Raw genomic sequence first — 22,230 nt, 5'->3', positions numbered from 1 at the left:
TCTTTAGGGGTGCCATTAATTCTTAATGGCACCCCACACTTTGGCAAACATGCGGTGCTTTGGGTGCGGCACAAGTTTAAAAAAAGGGTCAGTAACTTCTTTCCCTGCATTTCTGCTGGTAGGGAAGCCCTACACGCAGCACACATACAAAACACAGGGCTTGTTCACATGTCAGTTTGGAGGGACAGTAAAACCAGATGGTTGAGCTGTCTTTACTACCCTCAGCTGCTCCCCCTTTAGCTGCAGAGGCAGCATCTGGGGATGTACACATGTGGTGGCTGCAGCTGGAGGTATACCCAGGGTGAATGGGGCTGCACTGCAACCACCCTGCAACTGTGTGCATGGTTGCGGTGTGGTGGTGCTGCATTTCCGGTCTTAAAACAGGTGGTGAGAAGCACCATATTGCCTCTTTACCGCCTGCCAAATGCCTCTGAAAAGTGATCTAAGCAAGGATTGATTTTCAAAGGAGCAGCAGCCCTTGCTGCTATCAGAAACAAGCCCTAAAAAGCAGTTCTGAATGGGGGTCAGGATTAAAAGTAACATACACACACACACTAACACACATATATACAAACACACATACACGTACACACACACAAAAATTTGTACAAACACGCATGCACACACATGTATATATGCACACATACAGACACATGCACACACACACACACATGTGCAAACACACACATACAAATGCACACACATGTGTACATGAACACACACACACATGGACACATGCACACACATACAAACACATGTACAAACACGCACATACATGTACACATACACATGTATACATGCACAGATATAGACACATACAAACACATACACACATACGTATACAGGCACGCATACAGACACATGCACACAAACACATGTACAAACACACACCTACAAATGCACACACATGCATACACATGTATACATGCACACATACAGACACATGCTCACACACACATACAAACACATGTACAAACACACACATACAAATGCACACACATGCATACACATGTATACATGAACACACACAGACGCATGGACACATGCACACACATACAAACACATGTACAAACACACACACACATGCATACACGTGTATACATGCACACATATAGACACATACAAACACATGTATACATGCACACATATAGACACATGTACACACACATACAAACACATGTACAAACACAGACACACATGCACATGTGTACACATACACACACATATACACAAACTTTAAAAATTCTAGAACAATACCTTTCCTTACACAGCCGGGTACTGCACTGTAGGGGGAAGCAGAGAGCACAGCACACTCCCACTCCCTTTACTTTCACTTTCCTGAGGCTGACGGAGCTCCCTCGCAGTGCTGATGTACAGTTCGGCAGGGGATCCGGTGATCGGGCTCATCTGACAGCCCTTCTCTACCATGATCCCGCGGCACACTGGTTGAGAAAGGTTGCTCTAAAGGAAAGGAACAGAGGGCGCACCAGCCTAGCTCTAAAGTAGAGGGGAAATCCCTCAAAATGCGTCAACTTTTTTGGACTCATTCCACGATTGGCGCTCCATCATGCTGGGTGGAACATCTGGTGGAATATTTTCTGCTTGACTTATTTTGTTTGTGAGTATAATTTATACATCCTTTTAAATATTAAATTGTCGCAAAGATAATGCGCTAGGCTGCTGCGCTCCTCGTTTCCTTTAATTTTATTACTGAAATTAAAACAAAGAGGTTCCTTTTTTTTTTTTTTATTTAAATACCTCCTAAAAAACGATTGCACTAGTGGGACTATCTCTAATAACTTTGTACTCTTGAATGCCTGATTTAACTGTTATCGCTCAAAAACAACATGATTGTGCCGAACTAGAGCCATTTGTAGCGTACGCTCTGTATATTTCACTTCTTAATTGTGCTCTTGTACTTCTATTCTAAAACAGAATAAAAAGATTGAAATCTAAAAAGAGGAGGTTGTTTTAGTGTAAAACATTTTTCTTTGTGCTGTGTTACCTAGGTGGGGAATCTAAAGTCGGCCGGGTTGTGGACATCCGTGGATGGGATGTGGAAACAGGACGCAGCGTGGCAAGTGTAACTTGGGCTGATGGCACCACTAATGTTTACAGAGTTGGGCACAAGGGCAAAGTAGATCTAAAGTGCATTGCGGATGCTCAAGGAGGACATTACTACAAAGATCACTTGCCTAAGCTTGGTAAGACTGACAGACAGTTTGCTGACATATTTATTATGTCAGTCAGCCACTCACCAAATAATTGTCATTCTTCATTAACATGGCTTGCTTTGTATTTATGGACAGATTACAACCTCCTTTTTGTGGGGACAAGATGACAACATCTTAATATTTTCCCAGGCTGATCAGTGTTGACCTCCAGCCAAATATAATTTTTTGGGGGATAAAGTGGGAAATAGTTTAATTCTCTGTACTGTAGGATTTTATTGCTTTCTCTGGAGAGATTTACCCTCATATCCTTCAGCAGTGACCACACAAGACGTGGGAAAACCTTATAGCAGGGACACAAATAACCAGAAAAACTTGACAGAGGTTCTACACCTCCTCAGACCTATTCAAAATGAAAATGTTTTGACAGGCTTTTCAAGTTAACCTTTTCATTTTTAGAGCTTTTTTGTACTGTTTTTCACATGTGCTAAAATTCACATTTTTTTTTATTTTTTTGTTACATGTTACATGAAAACACACTTAAAACCTGAAAATATTATGTGTTGTCTAAAATCAGAGGAACCACATAATAAAATGATAGTAGTTGCAATATCTCAATTGTACATTTTAAGACACAGGCAGAGTATTCATAGACTTTGGGTTATAGGCCCATATATTCAGGTTATTGGACTAGCATAGCTTTCAGAGGCGCACCTTCCCTATACTTCTACCTAGTCTGCGAGTTGTCCATTTTTTGCTGGTGTCCTAATCATTTACAGAGAAGTCACTCTTAGTTTTACTTAGCTGAACTCCTTCACTGTCTTCCAACCTATCATTAAAGCAATGCATCTAGATCAGTGCAACCTTGTTAAAACCTTGGGAGCAGTACCCAGACCCCAACGCTGTGGGGACAGCCAATAATGTTGCTTTGGGCATTAAATCCTGCATGGGTACTCACTTTGTGCAATGTGTGTAGTTAACTGCATGGTCCTATATAGGTCCAGGGCTGTGGTATATCCCTATGGAACCCAGACCACGAAGAACCCTCCAGGGGTATGCCTACTGCGACGGGTGAAGCCTTGACTTCTTATAGGGTCCAGCGTTATGGAGAGGAAAGACAGAGTCACCCTGTGTCTCTGACTGTTACTGAAACAACTAACATTGGGAAAGATTTACTAAAACTGGTGCACACATTATGTGGTGCAGCTGTGCATAGTAACCAATCGGCTTCTAGGTTTTATTGTAAAAGCTTAAACAAGCTGAAATTGGAGTTGATCGGTTACTATGCACAAGTACACAGATTCTGTGTGTACCAGTTTACGTAACTCTTCCCCATTGTGTTTGGACTGTGTTCACCTTTACAGTGTAAACTTTTCAAACTTGCTGCTAAATTTCAACCACCCTGATCTCAGTTTCAGGTGCTTGACCAGGTGTTCACTACGCAGGTTAAACACTTTCTCGTCACTTCTGCTTAGTGCACCTTATAAAGTACTTCTTTCCACCTTCTGAACATGAGGAAATTAGCTACAGCACCGTCTGCAGCCAGGTTGCTGCGTTCACCCCTACTGACATGGTTATTTTATCTCTGCATTTTACTTTGTGTGTGCCCCACAGGGATGACCCTCACCCAAAGCAATGGTGGAAACTAAATGAAAGGGAGCCATGGTAAAAGCTTAGGCCAACATTTGGCTCTGTCAAAGCACTGCACAACATTCAACCTCAGCATGATGATGTTTCCCTTGCACCAGGCCATGACCTAATTTTAACACACATCTCTGCATCCAATTCTAGCTCCACCTCAGGCATTTAGCACATGGCCTACCTGACCAAGGAGGAATTTTCTGCATCTGTGTCACTGTTCCTCAGACAGCTAATGACTTTAACACATCCTTCTGTGTCCAGAGCTCAGAGATGCCAGGCTATTTCTCCATCCCCACCATCTCTGCTTGAATCCAATACTGATATGCCTGCCCCAAAATAGGTATAGGACCCAAAAGCAGTGTTGGAGGAGACAGCAGAAGATCTCTCTCTCTCAGGCTTCTACCCAACTGATACTATGGCTTCACTCAAGATGTTTGCCAATAGTGATATGCTCGCTTCTACTGTACGCAAAAGCCTTGTAATTGTTCCACTTGGTCCCCCGCTGTCTCACTATGCCTTTTTTTGGTGCAAAGAGATCTGCTAAGTCTAAAAAGATATTTTCTCCCCAGGAACAAATGGGATGGAGATTTTGATCACTGGATCAATCCTAAAAAGATTTTCCCTCCTCTGAAGGACAACTGCTGTTTCGGTTGTAGATCTTCCCTTCTCAGCCTTAAAACAACATCTCACTGTTTCAACTGGTGTTCCTACATTCAAAGATTTTCCATATACAGTATCTGTCAAAAGTGAGTACACCCCTCACATTTTTGTAAATATTTTATCATATCTTTTCATGTGATAACACTGAAGAAATGACACTTTGCTACAATGTAAAGTAATGAGTGCACAGCACAAAGTGAAAATGTCTAAATTAGGCCCAATTAGCCATTTTCTCTCCCGGTGTCATGTGACTTGTTAGTGTTACAAGGTCTCAGGTGTGAATGGGGAGCAGTTGTATTAAATTTGGTTTTATCGCTCTCACTCATACTGGTCACTGGAAGTTCAACATGGCACCTCATGACAAAGAACTCTATGAGGATCTGAAAAAAGAATTGTTGCTCTACATAAAGATGGCCTAGGTTATAAGAAGAATAACAGGACAGGTTCCACTCAGAACAGGCCTCGCCATGGTCATCCAAGGAAGTTGAGTGCACATGCTCAGCGTCATATACAGAGGTTGTCTTTGGGAAATAGATGTATGAGTGCTGCCAGCATTGCTGCAGAGGTTGAAGGGGTGCAGGGTCAGCCTGTCAGTGCTCAGCCCATATGCCACACACTTCATCAAATTGCTTTGCATGGCTGTCGTCCCAGAAGGAAGCCTCTTCTAAAGATGATGCACAAGAAAGTCCGCAAACAGTTTGCTGAAGACAAGCAGACTAAGGGCATGGATTACTGGAACCATGCCCTGTGGTCTGATACGACCAACATAAACCTTTTTGGTTCCGATGGTGTCAAGCGTGTGTGGCAGCAACCAGGTGAGGAGTACAAAGACAAGTGGGGCTTGCCTACAGTCAAGCATGGTGGTGGGAGTGTTATGGTCTGGGGCTTCATGAGTGCTGCCGGCACTGGGGAGCTACACTTCATTGAGGAAACCATGAATGCCAACATGTACTGTGACATACTGAAGCAGAGCATGATCCCTTCCCTTCGGAGACTGGGCCGCAGGGCAGTATTCCAACATGATAACGATCACAAACAAACCTCCAAGACAACAACTGCCTTGCTAAAGAAGCTGAGGTTAAAGGTGATGGACTGGCCAAGCATGTCTCCAGACCTAAACCCTATTGAGCATCTGTGTTGCATCCTCAAACGGAAGGTGGAAGTGCGCAAGGTCTCGAACATCTACTAGCTCTATGATGTCGTCATGGAAGAGTCGCAGAGGACTCCAGTGGCAACCTGTGAAGCTCTAGTGAACTCCATGCCCAAGAGGGTTAAGGCAGTGCTGGAAAATAATGGTGGCCACACAAAATATTTGCACTTTGGGCCCAATTTGGACATTTCCACTTAGGGGTGTACTCACTTTTGTTGCCAGAGATTTAGACATTATTGGCTATGTGTTGAGTTATTTTGAGGAGACAGCAAATTTGTTATACAAGCTGAACACTCACTACTTCACATTGTCGCAAAGTGTCAGTTCTTCAGTGTTGTCACATGAAAAGATATAATAAAATATTTACAAAAATGTGAGGGGTGCACTCCCTTATGTAAGATACTGTAATAAGTTTTAGGCTTCCATCACACGAGCGTTTACCCATATACATCTCAGCGGATACTTGTAGCTGGAATGACGAGTGCATGTGAATAGCAATGGCCACTTAGCCTGTATCAAGTTATGAACAGTGACAGCTGCTGTGACAGCTGCTGTGACTTCAGCTAACTGAAGTCACGTGTTGATGAAACCGGTCGGAGGAGGAGCCTGCGGTTCGTCGTGCTGAGGCCAGCAAGGAGACACGGCGGCCATTTTATTGGTTGGAAACAAAGGTTCTGAGAGTATAGCTCCGAGACATGCTGTGATTTCTTCATGCAAACGTGAGTTGCCACTCTGCTTTTACTGAATAAACCTGTGAACGTACTTCACTATTGGAGTTGTCCCTCTTTTCCTTATGTTCACTTGTTCCGGTCGGAGCTGCTGAGGGAACACTGGGAATCGATACATGTCGATCTGGGCACTGATTTGATCACACAGGCTGTCTTTGATCCTTGTAATGGGGGTCATTGCAATTTGGTAAGAGGCCATTTATTATCTTGGTGGCGGTTCCTGCACTCGGGGCTTTTTCCAAGTTTGAAGTGGTGGACAGTTTCCCTTCTTTATTGGAGCACTCTCTGATGAACTTTTGTTTACTGCACTTTTGTATTTGATCCATTTGAACATTTGTATGGACTGTGGATTCAATTGTGTTAGCGCTGCACCAATCCCATTCTATATTGCTATTTAGATCTGGTATTTCTGATTCTAGATCAGGTGCTGGCTGCTTTCATTTGGTCTGTTGACTTTTTATTCATGTATGTTTTTATCTTTACATTTTAGCGCAGCAATATCCCCATTTTTAGAGAAAAAAAGATGGCTCTGCAACACTGGACCCCCTTCTGCAAGGATACTCAATCGGGATGTAAGACAATGCCACAGCCTTGACTTCATTGACCACCAAGGGGGTACCAGGAGTCGTGCAGCCTTGAAGGAAACAATCCAGATCATCTCATGTCCAGCAATATCTGCGGTCCACGTTCCTGGATTGGACACATGGAAAGCAAATTGCCCCAGCTGCCCCTGACTGGATCAAGGGGTATGGGCCCTTCAACCTGATTATATCAAGTATGAGGGACCACGGATGTGAATATCCTGGCCTCCAGGTTCAGCAACTATCTACCTCTGATTGTGTTGTGACCCAAGGAGTGTCTAGCACTGCCATTCGAAGCCTTGATTAATCCCCTGGTCTCAGTTCAGGCTAATCTTTGCCTTCTTTCCAGTGTAAATTCCACCCCTTCTGCTGCAAGAAAAGAAGCAGGTGATTCCCCTTGCACCAAATTTAATCAGAAGAACCTGGTAAACAGACATACCCAGACCGCTAGGAAATGACCCCTGGCCTCTCCCGATCAGGCCAGACCTGCTGTCTCACGGCCCCTATTCTATCCTGCTTCTCAGTCACTGGCTTTAACAGCATGCATGTTGAAACCCACATCTTTAGAGAATCAGGCTTTCTCATCCCTCTTCCTGGGATGAACACATGCACTACAATCCTTGGCTATTCTCCCCTTTAGACCTTTCTCATTATTAGGGTGTTTTCACCTACAGAACTATATAAAATGTAGAGAAGGTTTTGTAAAAAATCCTAAGCGGAAAGCAGTTTATGAGATGCAACCACCATGCCTGGCACTAATAAGACTACTACACCACACACTGCTTACATTTTGTAGCTCCTCTCATTTTAATGTTTTGGAAGCAACTCAACCTCTTGACTATTTCTGCATGCTGTATGTTTTGTGTTTCAGCCCTGCTATTCTCTGTAGGACTATACTTAGTGACCATAATTATTTATTGGATTTTGGGTTTTAAAGACATGTTTTTATGTTTTTTGAAAAGAAGACATAAATGGATAGCTTGGCTACTATCTAATCCGTGCTATAGCTTTTATATTAACCTAATTTTTCTAAAACTTGTACCTTAAAGCCCATTATGTGCCAGTTGGCCAGCACGTTTGATATATATATATATATATATATATATATATATATACATCCAGCTTAAAAAATAACTGAAGGCAAAACCTTTTTTTTTTTTTTTTTGGTTTTGGATAGAGTGGAGAGGGAGTAGAACACCTGTCAGGTTTTTATTGCAAACTGTACTCTCATTAAGAAGATTTAGCCTCTCTATTTGTCACGTTTACTGTGATCATTGAAAGTGAAAGTTAAAGAGAAAACCAAATTTTGTGTTGCCCCAGAACAGTAGTAGAGGGGAAGCCTTCCAATGGGGACACTAGTTCTGGTGACCTGGAGGCCCCCTAGGGATTCCCTTAAAGCATAGTTCCGCCCCCCCCCCCCTCCAAAAATTAAAACTCAGCAACTACACATACTGTAACTGCTGACTTTTAATTTTAGGAAACTTACCTGTCCTGGAATCCAGCAATGTCGGCACCGCAGCTGATGTTTCTGTCGGCTGTCTGGTGCTGGCGCCGGCATTGCCGGTAAAGGAAACAGGCAGTGAAGCCTTGCAGCTTCAGGGCCAAGTCCCTACTGTGCATACGCAAAGCGTGCTGCGTTCGGTAACTGGCCTGGAAGCAGAGGGTGGAGGAGGGGCCGAACTTCTGATGTACCTCGCCGTGGCGAGGTCTGACAGAAGTGGGGACAGGGTACCTGTCAAAAACAGGTACCCGTTCCCCCCTGGCCCCCAAAAGGTGCCAAATGTGGTACCAGAGGGGGCGAGGAGACAGATAAGCGTAGGTTCCACTTTTGAGTAGAACTCTGCTTTAATTTGCAGGGATTCCCTCTCACTTTTTGTTTTGGCTATGCGGCCAGAAGTGAAGGGCAATCTCCCCAATGGGACACAGATGGAGAAAAGAAACAACTGACAGGGGTTTGAACGCTCCCTTACTCCTATCCAACGTTTAAAAAATTTTAAATTTAAATGTTATGCCTTTTGACGCTTTTCAGGAAAACCGGCAGAGATTCAGAGGAAAGAGAGTTCAGAACGGCATCCATTCCAGCATGGTGACAAAGTGAAGTGTCTCTTAGATATTGAAATTTTGCGGGAAATGCAAGAAGGGCATGGAGGATGGAATCCAAAAATGGCAGAGGTAATTGTCAGTGTAATGGTAATTAATTTAAGTAACATTTTTTCACTGGCAATGTCCACAGTGGCTATTAGATTTGTTTTGTAACCTTACATAAAATTAGTCTTTTCGTCTGGCTGAGAGCCAACTGAACAGAAAGCTTGAGTGGGAATGTTTGAAACCACATGTTTGAAATCAGATGACCCTAGTAATGGAAACTTAGCAACAGCCCTATGTTTGAGTTTAAGTTATGACTGTATACTCCATCAATCCCAAAGATTGTATGTTTTACTATTTGTGCAATCACATACTACTACAATGTAAGGTGGTGTGACAAGAAAATTTTCAAATGGAACCAAGGTTTTTTGTTACTTTATTTATTTTATGTGATTTGACATAACCATTTAATGTCATAGTAATGCATGTTTCTTAATTAATTGTTTAAGCTTGTTTTGGCTGTGCAGTTTATAGGTCAAACCGGAACAGTTCACAGAATCACAGAGAGGGGAGATGTCAGAGTGCAGTACAACAGTGAAACACGCTGGACCTTCCATCCTGGTGCTCTGACAAAGGTACCGCAAGATGTATGTAGAAAACAACACAGTAAAATATATATAAGAATGGACTGGAAGGAATGAGCAAGCATCTTATCTTGTTTATTTATTTCTCTCTTCTTATCTAAGCTAGGTCCTTTCTCATCTCATTTTGTTTTTAGAGTTTTCCACTTGTTAGAGAAGATGCGCCCCTGGATTAATCATTAGACACCAGAACGTTCTAATAATGACTTGCTAGGACTTCCACATGTATCCTGGAAGTTTGGTGTCATTAGCCTCCCTAAACTAAACTGTTCAGCCAAACCAAACTTAGAATAAGGGCAAGAAGTTAAAGCTTTCTCTCCCTATTCTTTCTAGGTCATCTGGAATACAATTTTATATATATTTATATTCATAATGTAAAATTCCTTTTGCACAATCTGTTGCATGTTGACCATGTTGTTGCTACCACCTCTTTAAAGTGTAGTATGAAGATGGTGAGATAGTAAAAGTCTTATTAGTAGAGAAAAGGTGCAGCTAAGTGGTGGTGTACCTGTGTCAGCTCTGTCTTTCCCCATTTCTTATAAAAATAGGACACAGGTGGCTCTTTTTTTTTTACATTGGTATCAAATTCTGACCCTGACCATGGACATGTAAATAGTGGAGAAGTGAAAAAATCACACGGTCCTGAGCAGACACTAAACCACAGGTGATCTGCAATGACCCTGCTAGTTAGATCTGGTAGTATTATGGCACTTTTCCACTGCAAGTACCGGTTTAGCTCCACTCGGCCCTGCTTGGCTCGGTTTGGTTTTCCACTGCATGGTACGGTGTTGGAACAGTTCGGTACGGTTTGCTTTTCCAATAAAGTAGTAAGTGGTTGGGATAACAACGATTTTCTGACCAATCACTGGCTAGTAGTGACAAACAGTCAAGGCTGCATGCAAAGGATTGTGGGATATGGTATCGGTACAGCCCTCTTGGAACCACAACCGAGGTGGTACTGTTTAAGCGAGCCATACCGTTCGGTTCCATGTAGTGGAAAAGCGCCGCTGTACCGTACCATACCGAACCGTTCCAACATCGTACAATGCGGTACCATGCAGTGGAAAATCGCGAAAGCGAGCCGAACCGTTCGGTTCCATGCAGTGGAAAAGCGCCATTACACTACATGACTGGCAGAGTGGTCCCATTTGTATTGCTTTATAGAGGGGAAAGCGTAATGAAAACCTTTTTTTTTGTTAAGTTGAAATACCCATTTCACATTTTATTTTACCTGTTAGTACTTGACAGAACTTCAACATATTGCATAATTGAAGAGAAGCAGGTAAATTTCACCATATTTGATAGCTGAAGAGTACCAGGGAAACCATATCTGACAGCTGAGAAGCAGCAGTGAGAGCTCACAATATTGTAGTATGTATGTATAATATATATATATATATATATATATATATATATATATATATATATATATATATATCATTTTTTATTTTTTTTTGTGTATATACACACACACATTTCTGCACTCCTAGAACACAAATTTGGCCACCATAGCTTACAACGAATGCATTTGTTTTGTTATTAATATAAGTTTCAAAGGTCAGAAAATGCTGGGATGTAAGATTGTCATCATATCTTAATTGTACAGTATAGGACACAAGGCTTGTATTCATAGACCATGAGTTACATGCAGGCTACCTTCAGGTAATTGGACATGGGCTAGGGCTGCTCCTAGTGCATTCTCATATAACCCCACCCACTCCGTGAGACTCCAGTTTTTTTTTTTTTTTACTACTGTCTTTGGGGAAAGTTTTTTTTCTTCTCTCTTCTGATACTTCTATCAAGATCTAACTGCTTATTGCCCTAGGCAAGAGGTAGGCAACCTTGGCCCACCAGCTGTGCTGAAACTTCAAATACCATCATGCTTCTGCCTTGGGAAGGCATGCCTGTGGCTGTCAGAGTCTTGCAGTGCCTCATGGGACTTGCTGTTCTACAACAGCTGGAGTGCCAAGGATGCCTACCCCTGCCCTAAGATATCTAGCAGCTTCCTGATCAGTAATCCATGGAGTTTACCTTGGGAACCTTACCCAAACCCCACTATATGGGGCTAATCTGTAATGTTGCTTCAGGTACTGGATCCTTAATGAAGATAGCCATACACTGACCGAAACGGTCTGAATTTCGATCAGTGTGGGGCCATTGCTGTTTAATAAACATCTGTTGAAGGGACATGCTGGAAAACCTTTCTTGATCAATGTAATGTGACAGCAAGCAAAGTTACTGGTTGCCTTGCTCCAATTTTAGTCACAAAGGGTGGTGGTACCTATTCCTTTAGAGGAAAGATTCTAATATTTTTATATTGCAGTTCCCAAAACAAATAGGGGCATCTGCCCCATTCTGGACTTGAGTCATTGCTTCAATCAGACAAAGGGAATATCTTTCATCATGTTCCCTCCACACCAGCGTTTTCTGCTCTTTGCTGTGGGAGACCAGTATTTCTAATTTGTAGAATTAGCATTTGGACTCCCTTGTACATCTAGAATGTTCACAAAAGTGCTTTCCCCATTGCTTGCTCTTCTGCAGACACTGGGCATTCATGTCACAGGGTACTAGTACGACTTTCTACCAAAGGTTCCTCAACTACAACATTGCCAGCCAACCTCCAAAAGACTATTCAGTTCCTTCTGACCTTCTGTTTGCTAATAAACTTTCCAAAGCTGGCTCCCCAGCCCTCTCACAATTTGGAAAGGGCCTAATCCAGGGCCTAATCTTGGAAACAGCCAAAGCCAGAATCTTCCTTGCTCCATAAAAGGTTGCTTCTTTAGGGTCTCAAATGCTGACCCTCAGATCCATAAAGTGTCCACCAATTCTCTTTTGCATGAGGGTCCTGGGTCTAATATTGGCCTCCTACGAGGCAGTCCTCTTGGCCCATTTTCACTCCAGGATACTTCAACTCCACATCCTCATGTCATGGGCCAAACAGATCCACCCTGTGGATAGTTCAATATGTCTATCCAACCAGAAAAATCTCTCCCTGGCCTGCTGGATCTCCAACTCTGTCCTTGAGTCAGGAAAGTCAACCTAAAGGCTTCAGATTATCTATAATACACTGATCCAGTCTGGGTGCAGTCTGGCAACACCACAGCTGAGGCCATCATAAAACCATCAGGAGGGCATCAGCAAGCTGCCTTAAGATGAAAAAGTGGCCAAAAATTCACATTCCAGCTCTCTTGTACATCCTTGCCATGGACAATTCGCAGACCTCTCAAGCAAGAAATACCTAGACCCAAAAAATGGTCTCTACACTCCAAGACCTCCCAGACACTCTGTCAGAGATAAGGAAAGCCACATGTGGACATCCTGGCCTCCAGAGTCAACCACAAACTGGAAAGATTTGTATCCAAGGCCAGGGATCCTCTGGATTTCGCAATTGATCACATAGTGCTTCCTTGGATTTGATGTAGGCTGATTTATTCCTTCCCTCTGATAAAGATTCTCCCTCAACTGTTGCGCAAGATAGAGATAGGAAGGGTTCCAGTGATCATCATTGCACTGAATTTGCCATGAAGAATTTGGTACACAGACTTCTGGTGGATGAGTTTTGGGCTCTTCCAAAATTATCAGATTTAGTGGCACATGAACCCCTATTCCATCCTGTTTCTTAGTCACTGGCTTTAGCCAGTTACCAGGTTTTGATGGATAGAGTTATCTTTAACTTAATTATTCCCAACCTTCTAAGAACAAAAAGATCTGCCTCTTATACCATCGCATGCAAAAGGCTTACTTTGCCTGTTGTGAGGACCAACAACTAAGTCCCATGGAATACCCTGTTTTTTCGTATTTTGGCTTTTCTTCAGTTTAGTTTTGACCGGTGTCTGACCATGAAGACCCCTTTCCAGAAACCTTTTGCTTCACAGTCCTTAATCAAGACTTTTCTGAAGAGAGCTGCTCATATAAATCCCCCAGTTCGACCTTCTCTCTGTCACCTTAGAATCCGAACCTGTAGCTCTTTGTACCCCTAATTAGAGATCTAGGTTTGGGAGACCGCAGCTGTAAAGTTCCAACCCTGGTGACCATTACATCTGTAAGACATGTTTCTGAGCTGGTGCTTTGTTCACACATTCCCCCAGTTCTACCAGGTGGATGTTCAGGCTTCAGCTGATACAAGCTTTGGCTGCAAGGTGCTTCAAACTGAGTGTTTTTCGGGTTTCTAAACCCTTGGTATTGTTGGCCTGTTGGAAGTTCTGTTTGCTTGTTGCTATGTCGCTGCCCACCCTTCAAGGTATTGCTTGGGGACGTCCCAAGATCTGTCCTGTAGTGTACGATTAGGATAAAGGGAACTTTGACATACTCAGTCCCTTTTTTAGAAGCACAGTGCAGGTCACAGGATCCTCCTTTCTGTTTCCTCTGGTCTCTCATTATTGCTTGTTAAAAAACACGAGTTTCATGGAGTGGGTGGGGTTTATAAGCATGCGCTAGGGGTGGCCCTAGCAAAGTATTGGCCAATCACCTGAAGGTTGCCTGGATAATACTGTACAACTTAAAGCAATATGAAACCACACCAATGGTAAAAATAAAAAGCTTTCAGCACACCATTAGATACCCATGGCTATAATGTCAACAAAAATCAAACAAGTGCTACACTAATTAAAGAAATACCTAACGAATGAACCATCAAATAATCACAACCTCAGGAATACCCTCAAGAGTGTAACCAATCCATACAAAAATACCACACAGATAAAAAAAAAAAAAAATTAAAGGTGTTCTAAAAGATATACAGTGGGTATAGAAAAGAATCGCCCCCCCCCCCCCTTTTTTTTAAAAGAATCAAATTTTGCTGCTTTGCAGCCTGAAATGAAGACAGGGAGTTTTTGCTTTATACAGCTGTATTTACTGAAAGGTGTTTTTACTTTGTTTGTAACGTTGTGGTTCCCACCTCTGCCTATATATAGCGTCTTTTAACACTCTAAATAATTTTCTCACCATCCCCTTTACTCAACTTTTTACAAGCTTGATATTTACAAGCAAGGTTTGTTTTCAGGTACTGACATTGATTTGTACAGTGTGGACAATCTTTTTTTTTTTTTTTTTTTTGTATGAATTGGTTACGCTTTTGGGGTTATTCCTGTGGTTGAGATTATTTGGTGGTTTATTTTTTTAGGTATTACTGTACTTAGCTCAGCACTTGTTTGATTTTTCTGGATATACTTTAACCCAGGGTCTATGAAACCAAACCCTGTTGTCCTGTACTGTCCTGCAAGATAAGGAATTTACAGGTGAGTCAAAATTCTCTATCCTACTCTTACAGTACAGGACAGAGGATATGTAGTCATAAGCCATGGGTTATATGCCACTACATTCAGGTGATTGTACACTAGAAAAGCTTTGCTGGGAATGCCCCCATTGCACCCTCATATAACCCCACCCACTCTGGGACTCCAGTTTTTTTTTTTTTTACATACACTTCTGTCATGATTCAACTGCTAATTGCCTCAGGGCTCACTAGCAGTTCCAGGATAAGTTTCCCTCTATGAATATCTTGGAAACCATACCTGCACCGGCCAACCTGTAATATTTGCTTTGGGTACTAAATCCTGCATTCAGCGCTCACTTTAGCACATAGTGCAGTGAGTGTATTTAGCTACACGGTGCTATACAGGTCCAGGATAGTAGTTCATTTCAATGACACTGAGACCCAGAAGACCCGTTCTGGGTTTTCCCCACTGTGATGGGTGAAGTTTGGTTCCCCTGGGAACTTGTGGAAAAAGTTGGACAGGAACGCCTTGTAATTATGACCCTGTCCTGTTTTACATGCACGGGGGTTATTTCGCTTGGCATGTTAACCCACTCTGTAACTGTCTCTAATACTTTGGCAGAAGGTAACATTTATCTTTTTTAACTTGGTGGGTTTTTCACAAGCAGCATTTCACAGGTCGTTGCCAACACTTTATGCAATTTAACTCTGCCCGCTATTTCTGTTGAGAATGCAAGCAGCACGTCTGCTCTGTGCTTCCTGCTTCTCCAGGGGCACAGAACCAGGATATCAGTCAGAGCATTTTTAATAGCGACTACCTTACTGGATATGACTCTCTTCTGGTGGTGGATCCTGCTATATAATTCTAAACGAGCATCTCACTCTTCCTGTTGAAGATGCTTTGTCCTTTAATGATTCAGTTGACAGGTACTTTGATAGCTTATTGAAGACATCCTTTGCTCCCGCTTGTTCTTGCTTAAATCCAGCCGTTGCAGCCATTACCATCTGTCAGACTGTAGCTTAGTGTACAAATGAATAGTGAACACTATCCTGCCTTTGAGGACCGTGTTCTTCTGGAACAATTGGAGCTCTGCATTCACACTGCTACATTGTATTGATAACCTGGAGAATGTTATTCGCCAGGTCTCTGGGATGATACTGCTCCCTATTCACATGCACAAAAGTATGTGGTTAAATGCTTGGTCTTCTGAACCTTCTTTTTAAAAGCGTCTTTAATTCAAGCCTTTCAATGATGAATGCCTGTTTGGTGAATCCCTTGAATCCTATAAAAGAACAGGCTAGGCCTACTACAAGGCCACTATTCATTTACACTGAAAGGGGTCCCAGGCAACTTTTTTAAGTTAAATTTGAGCACTTCTTTTCATTGCAAGCCTTGACAATGAAGGGGCACTCCAACTTTCTGGAGTGGGGGAATCAGAGACATGCAGGACTTCTGGGTCCACTCCATGGTTTCCAGGTGGTACAAAGTAAAATTTTTATCCTTGCTCCCTCCTCGATATCTTCCCTTCAGCATACTCAAAAAGGTTCTGAGAGATTTTAGATTTGCAAGTGTCATAAAATGAAGACAATTTCATGTACATGCCCCGGGCACCATTTTGAGGGTGGGGTGCATTGGTGATGTAGCCGCTTGTGCCGCTCCTCACTGACAGGAGTTACTGCAGTGTCACTCCTGTCAGAAGGAGCAGCAACTTGCTTTTGCTGAAGAGAGGATTCAGCTTTTCCACCAGTCTCCCTGGGGCGTTAGAGAGCTGACGCTGAGACTGAGAACTCACCTTAGTGTCAGCACGGCGCTGCTGAGAAGTGCGGGCAGACTGCCCTTCTTCCTCTCTCCCTTCACATGACTGGATAGGGCAAGACCAAGCTGCCTGTATGTTATCTGTAAGTACAAGAGGTAAAGAGGGGGGGAGGGGGTGGTAGATCTCGGCCCCAGACCTCCCTTCTGTTTCTCAGACCCCCCAGGACCTCCCTTCCCTTTCATCCTCAGACTTCCCCCCCCCCCCCTTTTCTTTCTTACCCAAGGTAGACATTTGTGTCTTCCAATAATTTGCACAAAATTGCATGTCTCCTGTGATGCACAAAAACACACAGCCCTTTGGCAGGCTTGCAGTGGTGCCATTATTTCCTTATAGCACTTTCATGCACCTTGCTTTTGCACTCAATTGCCCTCACTAAAATACAGGCTAACAAACTACCATGAGTTTGGGTTGCACAAATTTTAAAAAGGTTCTTTTGTGCATTTTTTACATAGGGCAGTATAGTGAAATTAATGGGCTGCCCTATAGGTGCTGCACAAAAAGGCACATGCTCTGTCACAACTGCAAAGATGTGAATGGGGCCCTAAAGCTAGCTTCCACATCTGTTGCAACCCCCAAAACCAGCATAACTGCACTAAAACTACATACATTGCATGATGTTGCAGCTCAGCCCCATTCACTTACAGGGGTCATGTTCAGCGGGCATAACTGCCTGACAAACATGATCATTTTTGCTGCACGTGTTTATACCCCATACGGCCACCATTGCAGCTCAAGAAGGTGTGGGGGGGTGGAGCCAATAAAAGCACAGCTCGGTCTCCTGCTTCTACTGCCTCCATCCCCCCTCCTGAAGGCCTTAGGGTTTATTTACATGGGCTGATGGGGGGCAGTAAGCAAGCAGTTGATTCCAATTTTTTCTGCCCTCCGAACACCCACCTGTACAAGGAGATGCAGCTGTACATATGCCATGGCCTGATTCTTTGGTTCACAGCCACAGCAGCAATTAAATGGAACAGGGCCACACTACAACTGTATGTAATGCAAATGGCTGCAGCACAGTGTATCCGTTGGTTAAAACAGACAGCAGGGGCGGCATATCGCCTCCTCACTGCCTTATCAAACACCCTCTTAAAATTGGTCTGCCGCAGATGGTTTTTCAGAAGGGCCTTAATTATAGCCACACATCTAAACGAGCCGCACATCTGAACGAGTCGCATATCTTCCCCCCTTCCCTACTTCATCCCACTAACAGTCCACCTCAGATTGACACCAGAGAAGCAGCAGCAGTTTTTCCCCACTGACATTGATGCAGCATCATTGTTCCTCTTAGCGTCAACCCTTACACAGAGACATTTTATCTTTCCAGTAACACCACCGACACAGGGACACTTTTTTCTTCGCCATTGTTCTCTCCTTATTTATGCACTATTTGAAAACTATTCAGTTTTCTGCAGTGTACTTGTAACAACTGGACATACATTTTGCTCCATGCGACGCTATTAGCCCTGCCCCTTGCACCAGGGAAAGGGGGGTGCAGTTTGCCATCTTCACCCTGGGTGCTGAATGACCTTGTTCCGGCACTGCTTTTACACCAACAGTCTTCACAAAGGTGCTAGCTCCACTCCTGGTACTGTTAAGATCTTGGGGCATCCATATCATGGGATACCTTGCTGATCTGCTGTTGAAAGACTCCTTAGTCAAAGTCTTGTCTTCAAACATGTAAAGGGCGAAGCAGCTTCATTAGTCTTTCAGATGGTTGATCAACTTCAAAGTCTACCCTTCAGCCTTTCCATTACCTAGCATGCCTGGTATTGATTCTAGATATATCCCAGGCCAAGACTATAAGACTGACTTTTCTGCACTGGACCCCTCTCCTACATGCTCACCCAGTAGGAGTACAGTCAGACAGTGCAATGGCTGTGGCCTAGATATACCACTATGGGGGAACAGGAGTTGGGCAATTCTTGGATGGAGAACCACGTTCCAACACTCGGTCATCTACATACAGGGAATAGAAAATTGACATATGGAGTAGCCAACAACTGGACTCAGAAGAATGGTCCCTTCCCCCTGAGATTTTCCTAATGCTCTGTCAGACGTGGGGGTTACCACATGTGGACATTGTGGCTTCCAGATTTAGCAAGCAATTGGACAGGTTCATTACCAGATCCAGGGATCCCTTGGTCTTCGCCGTGGATGTCCTGGTGGTTCCTTGGACCGTGTTAAGTCAGATGTATGCATTCCCTCCAGTGAAGCTTCTCCTTTGACTGCTGTGCAAGGAGAACAGGTTACGGTGATCCCTCTTGCCCCAAAATGGCACAGGGGGTCTTGGTACACAGAAATGCTCAAACTCCTGGCAGAGGAGTGTTTACCTCTTCTAATCACATTAGACCTTCTGTCACAAGGCTTTCTGTTCCACCCTGCCTCTTAGTTTCTGCCTTTAACAGAAAGGCTGTTGAAATCCAGGTCCAAAAAGATATGGGCATTACTTATTCTGTCATTCATTGCTCAAAGCAAGAAAATATACATCTCATAAAGAGCTACCGTCACACTTGGAAGACCTGTTTTGGTTGGTGCAAAAGCAGCTGCCTCAATGCTCAGGAATATTATTTTTCTCGCATTCTACCCTTCTCCCCAGTCTGCTCTAGACCAGCATCAGATTTCTGCCCTTTCTCACGCAATCTTAAGACCTTCATACAGGTGTGGCTCATGTTAATCCCCCACTTAGATCTTCGGTATCTCCCTGGGATCTTAATCTGTTACTTTGGTTCTTCAGAAACCTCCCTTTTGAAGCATCCCAGGATATTCCATTGGAAGACCTTAACAGTAAAGTGAGTTTTTGGTCGCCATTACCTCCATCAAGTGTGTTTCCAGGTTGGCAGCCCTTTCATGTAAAGAATCTTTTCTTACATAGGGGGTTGATTTACTAAAACTGGAGTGTGCAAAATCGGGTGAATTTGTAAATGTCTGCTTCTAACCTCAGATTGTTTAATTAAAGTGGTTGTAAACCCTTATATATACCGAGTGAAGTGAACAGCCTCAGATGATGCACAGAGATGCAGTGGCGGCTGGTGCTCAAAATTTTTGGGGGGGCGCAAAAACAAAAATGTAATAGGTATTGCTTCGCGGCAAAAAACGAGGTAAAAAAATTGCATGACTTTGAGGTCATGGTACAGGCATGGCACATGTGATGGTATAGGCATGGCACAGATGGTACAGGCATGGCACAGGTGATGGAATAGGCATGGCACAGATGGTATAGGCATGGAACAGGTGGTAGAATAGGCATGGCACAGGTGATGGTATAGGCATGGCACAGGTGATGGTATAGGCATGGCACAGGTGATGGTATAGGCATGGCGCAGGTGATGGAATAGGCATTGCACAGGTGATGGTATAGGCATTGCACAGGTGATGGTACAGGCATGGCACAGGTGATGGAATAGGCATGGCACAGATGGTATAGGCATGGCACAGGTGATGGAATAGGCATGGCACAGATGGTACAGGCATGGCACAGGTGATGGTACAGGCATGGCACAGGTGATGAAATAGGCATTGCACAGGTGATGGTACAGGCATTGCACAGGTGATGGTACAGGCATGGCACAGGTGATGGAATAGGCATGGCACAGATGGTATAGGCATGGCACAGGTGATGGAATAGGCATGGCACAGATGGTACAGGCATGGCACAGGTGATGGTACAGGCATGGCACAGGTGATGGTACAGGCAGGGCACAGATGGTACAGGCATGGCACAGGTGATGGAATAGGCATGGCACAGATGGTATAGGCATGGCACAGGTGATGGAATAGGCATGGCACAGATGGTACAGGCATGGCACAGGTGGTGGAATAGGCATGGCACAGATGGTACAGGCATGGCGCAGGTGGTGGAATAGGCATGGCACAGGCATGGCGCAGGTGGTGGAATAGGCATGGCACAGATGGTATAGGCATGGCACAGGTGATGGAATAGGCATGGCACAGATGGTACAGGCATGGCACAGGTGGTGGAATAGGCATGGCACAGATGGTACAGGCATGGCGCAGGTGATGGAATAGGCATGGAACAGATGGTACAGGCATGGCACAGGTGATGGAATAGGCATGGCACAGGTGATGGTAAGGTCATGGCACAGGTGGTGGAATAGGCATGGCACAGATGGTACAGGCATGGCGCAGGTGATGGAATAGGCATGGAACAGATGGTACAGGCATGGCACAGGTGATGGAATAGGCATGGCACAGGTGATGGTAAGGTCATGGCACAGGTGGTGGAATTGGCATGGCACAGATGGTACAGGCATGGCGCAGGTGATGGAATAGGCATGGCACAGGTGATGGAATAGGCATGGCACAGGTGATGGTAAGGTCATGGCACAGGTGGTAAAATAGGCATGGCACAGGTGATGGAATAGGCATGGCACAGGTGATGGTAAGGTCATGGCACAGGTGGTGGAATAGGCATGGCACAGATGGTACAGGCATGGCGCAGGTGATGGAATAGGCATGGCACAGGTGATGGTAAGCTCATGGCACAGGTGGTGGAATAGGCATGGCGCAGGTGGTGGAATAGGCATGGCACAGATGGTACAGGCATGGCACAGGTGATGGTAAGGTCATGGCACAGGTGGTGGAATAGGCATGGCACAGATGGTACAGGCATGGGGCAGGTGATGGAATAGGCATGGCACAGGTGATGGTAAGGCCATGGCACAGGTGGTGGAATAGGCATGGCGCAGGTGGTGGAATAGTCATGGCACAGATGGTACAGGCATGGCACAGGTGATGGTAAGGTCATGGCACAGGTGGTGGAATAGGCATGGCACAGATGGTACAGGCATGGCGCAGGTGGTGGAATAGGCATGGCACAGGTGATGGAATAGGCATGGCACAGATGGTACAGGCATGGCGCAGGTGGTGGAATAGGCATGGCACAGGTGATGGAATAGGCATGGCACAGATGGTGGAATAGGCATGGCACAGGCATGGCGCAGGTGGTGGAATAGGCATGGCACAGATGGTACAGGCATGGCACAGGTGGTGGAATAGGCATGCCGCAGATGGTACAGGCATGGCGCAGGTGATGGAATAGGCATGGCACAGATGTTACAGGCATGGCACAGGTGATGGAATAGGCATGGCACAGGTGATGGTAAGGTCATGGCACAGGTGGTGGAATAGGCATGGCACAGATGGTACAGGCATGGCGCAGGTGATTGAATAGGCATGGCACAGGTGATGGAATAGGCATGGCACAGGTGATGGAATAGGCATGCCGCAGATGGTACAGGCATGGCGCAGGTGATGGAATAGGCATGGCACAGATGGTACAGGCATGGCACAGGTGATGGTAAGGTCATGGCACAGGTGATGGTAAGGTCATGGCACAGGTGGTGGAATAGGCATGGCACAGATGGTACAGGCATGGCGCAGGTGGTGGAATAGGCATGGCACAGGCCTGGCACAGGTGATGTAATAGGCATGGCACAGATGGTACAGGCATGGCGCAGGTGGTGGAATAGGCATGGCACAGGCATGGCGCAGGTGGTGGAATAGGCATGGCACAGATGGTAC

The 22,230-nt window shown here is 44.5% G+C and overlaps 1 protein-coding gene across 7 annotated transcripts in view; it reads left to right on the top strand.

Annotated features, from left to right (window-relative positions):
* The window catches only part of MIB2 (MIB E3 ubiquitin protein ligase 2), a 285,750-nt gene that overhangs the window by 152,149 nt on the left and 111,371 nt on the right, over positions 1-22,230 (top strand). For 5 of the 7 annotated variants that reach the window (XM_082273685.1, XM_082273687.1, XM_082273690.1 and 2 more), the window contains 3 exons: positions 2,010-2,204; positions 8,961-9,103; positions 9,544-9,663. In XM_082273685.1, coding sequence (XP_082129811.1) covers positions 2,010-2,204; positions 8,961-9,103; positions 9,544-9,663 — 458 coding nt within the window. The remainder of the gene's footprint in view (positions 1-2,009; positions 2,205-8,960; positions 9,104-9,543; positions 9,664-22,230) is intronic. The other 2 variants (XM_082273689.1, XM_082273691.1) reach the window with 1 other exon arrangement.

Source organism: Pelophylax lessonae (genome assembly GCF_965119305.1).
Source record: "Pelophylax lessonae genome assembly, chromosome: 12".
NCBI classification, from domain to species: domain Eukaryota; kingdom Metazoa; phylum Chordata; class Amphibia; order Anura; family Ranidae; genus Pelophylax; species Pelophylax lessonae.
Note: the sequence above shows the minus strand (reverse complement) of the source record. Positions and strands in the feature narration are given on the sequence as shown.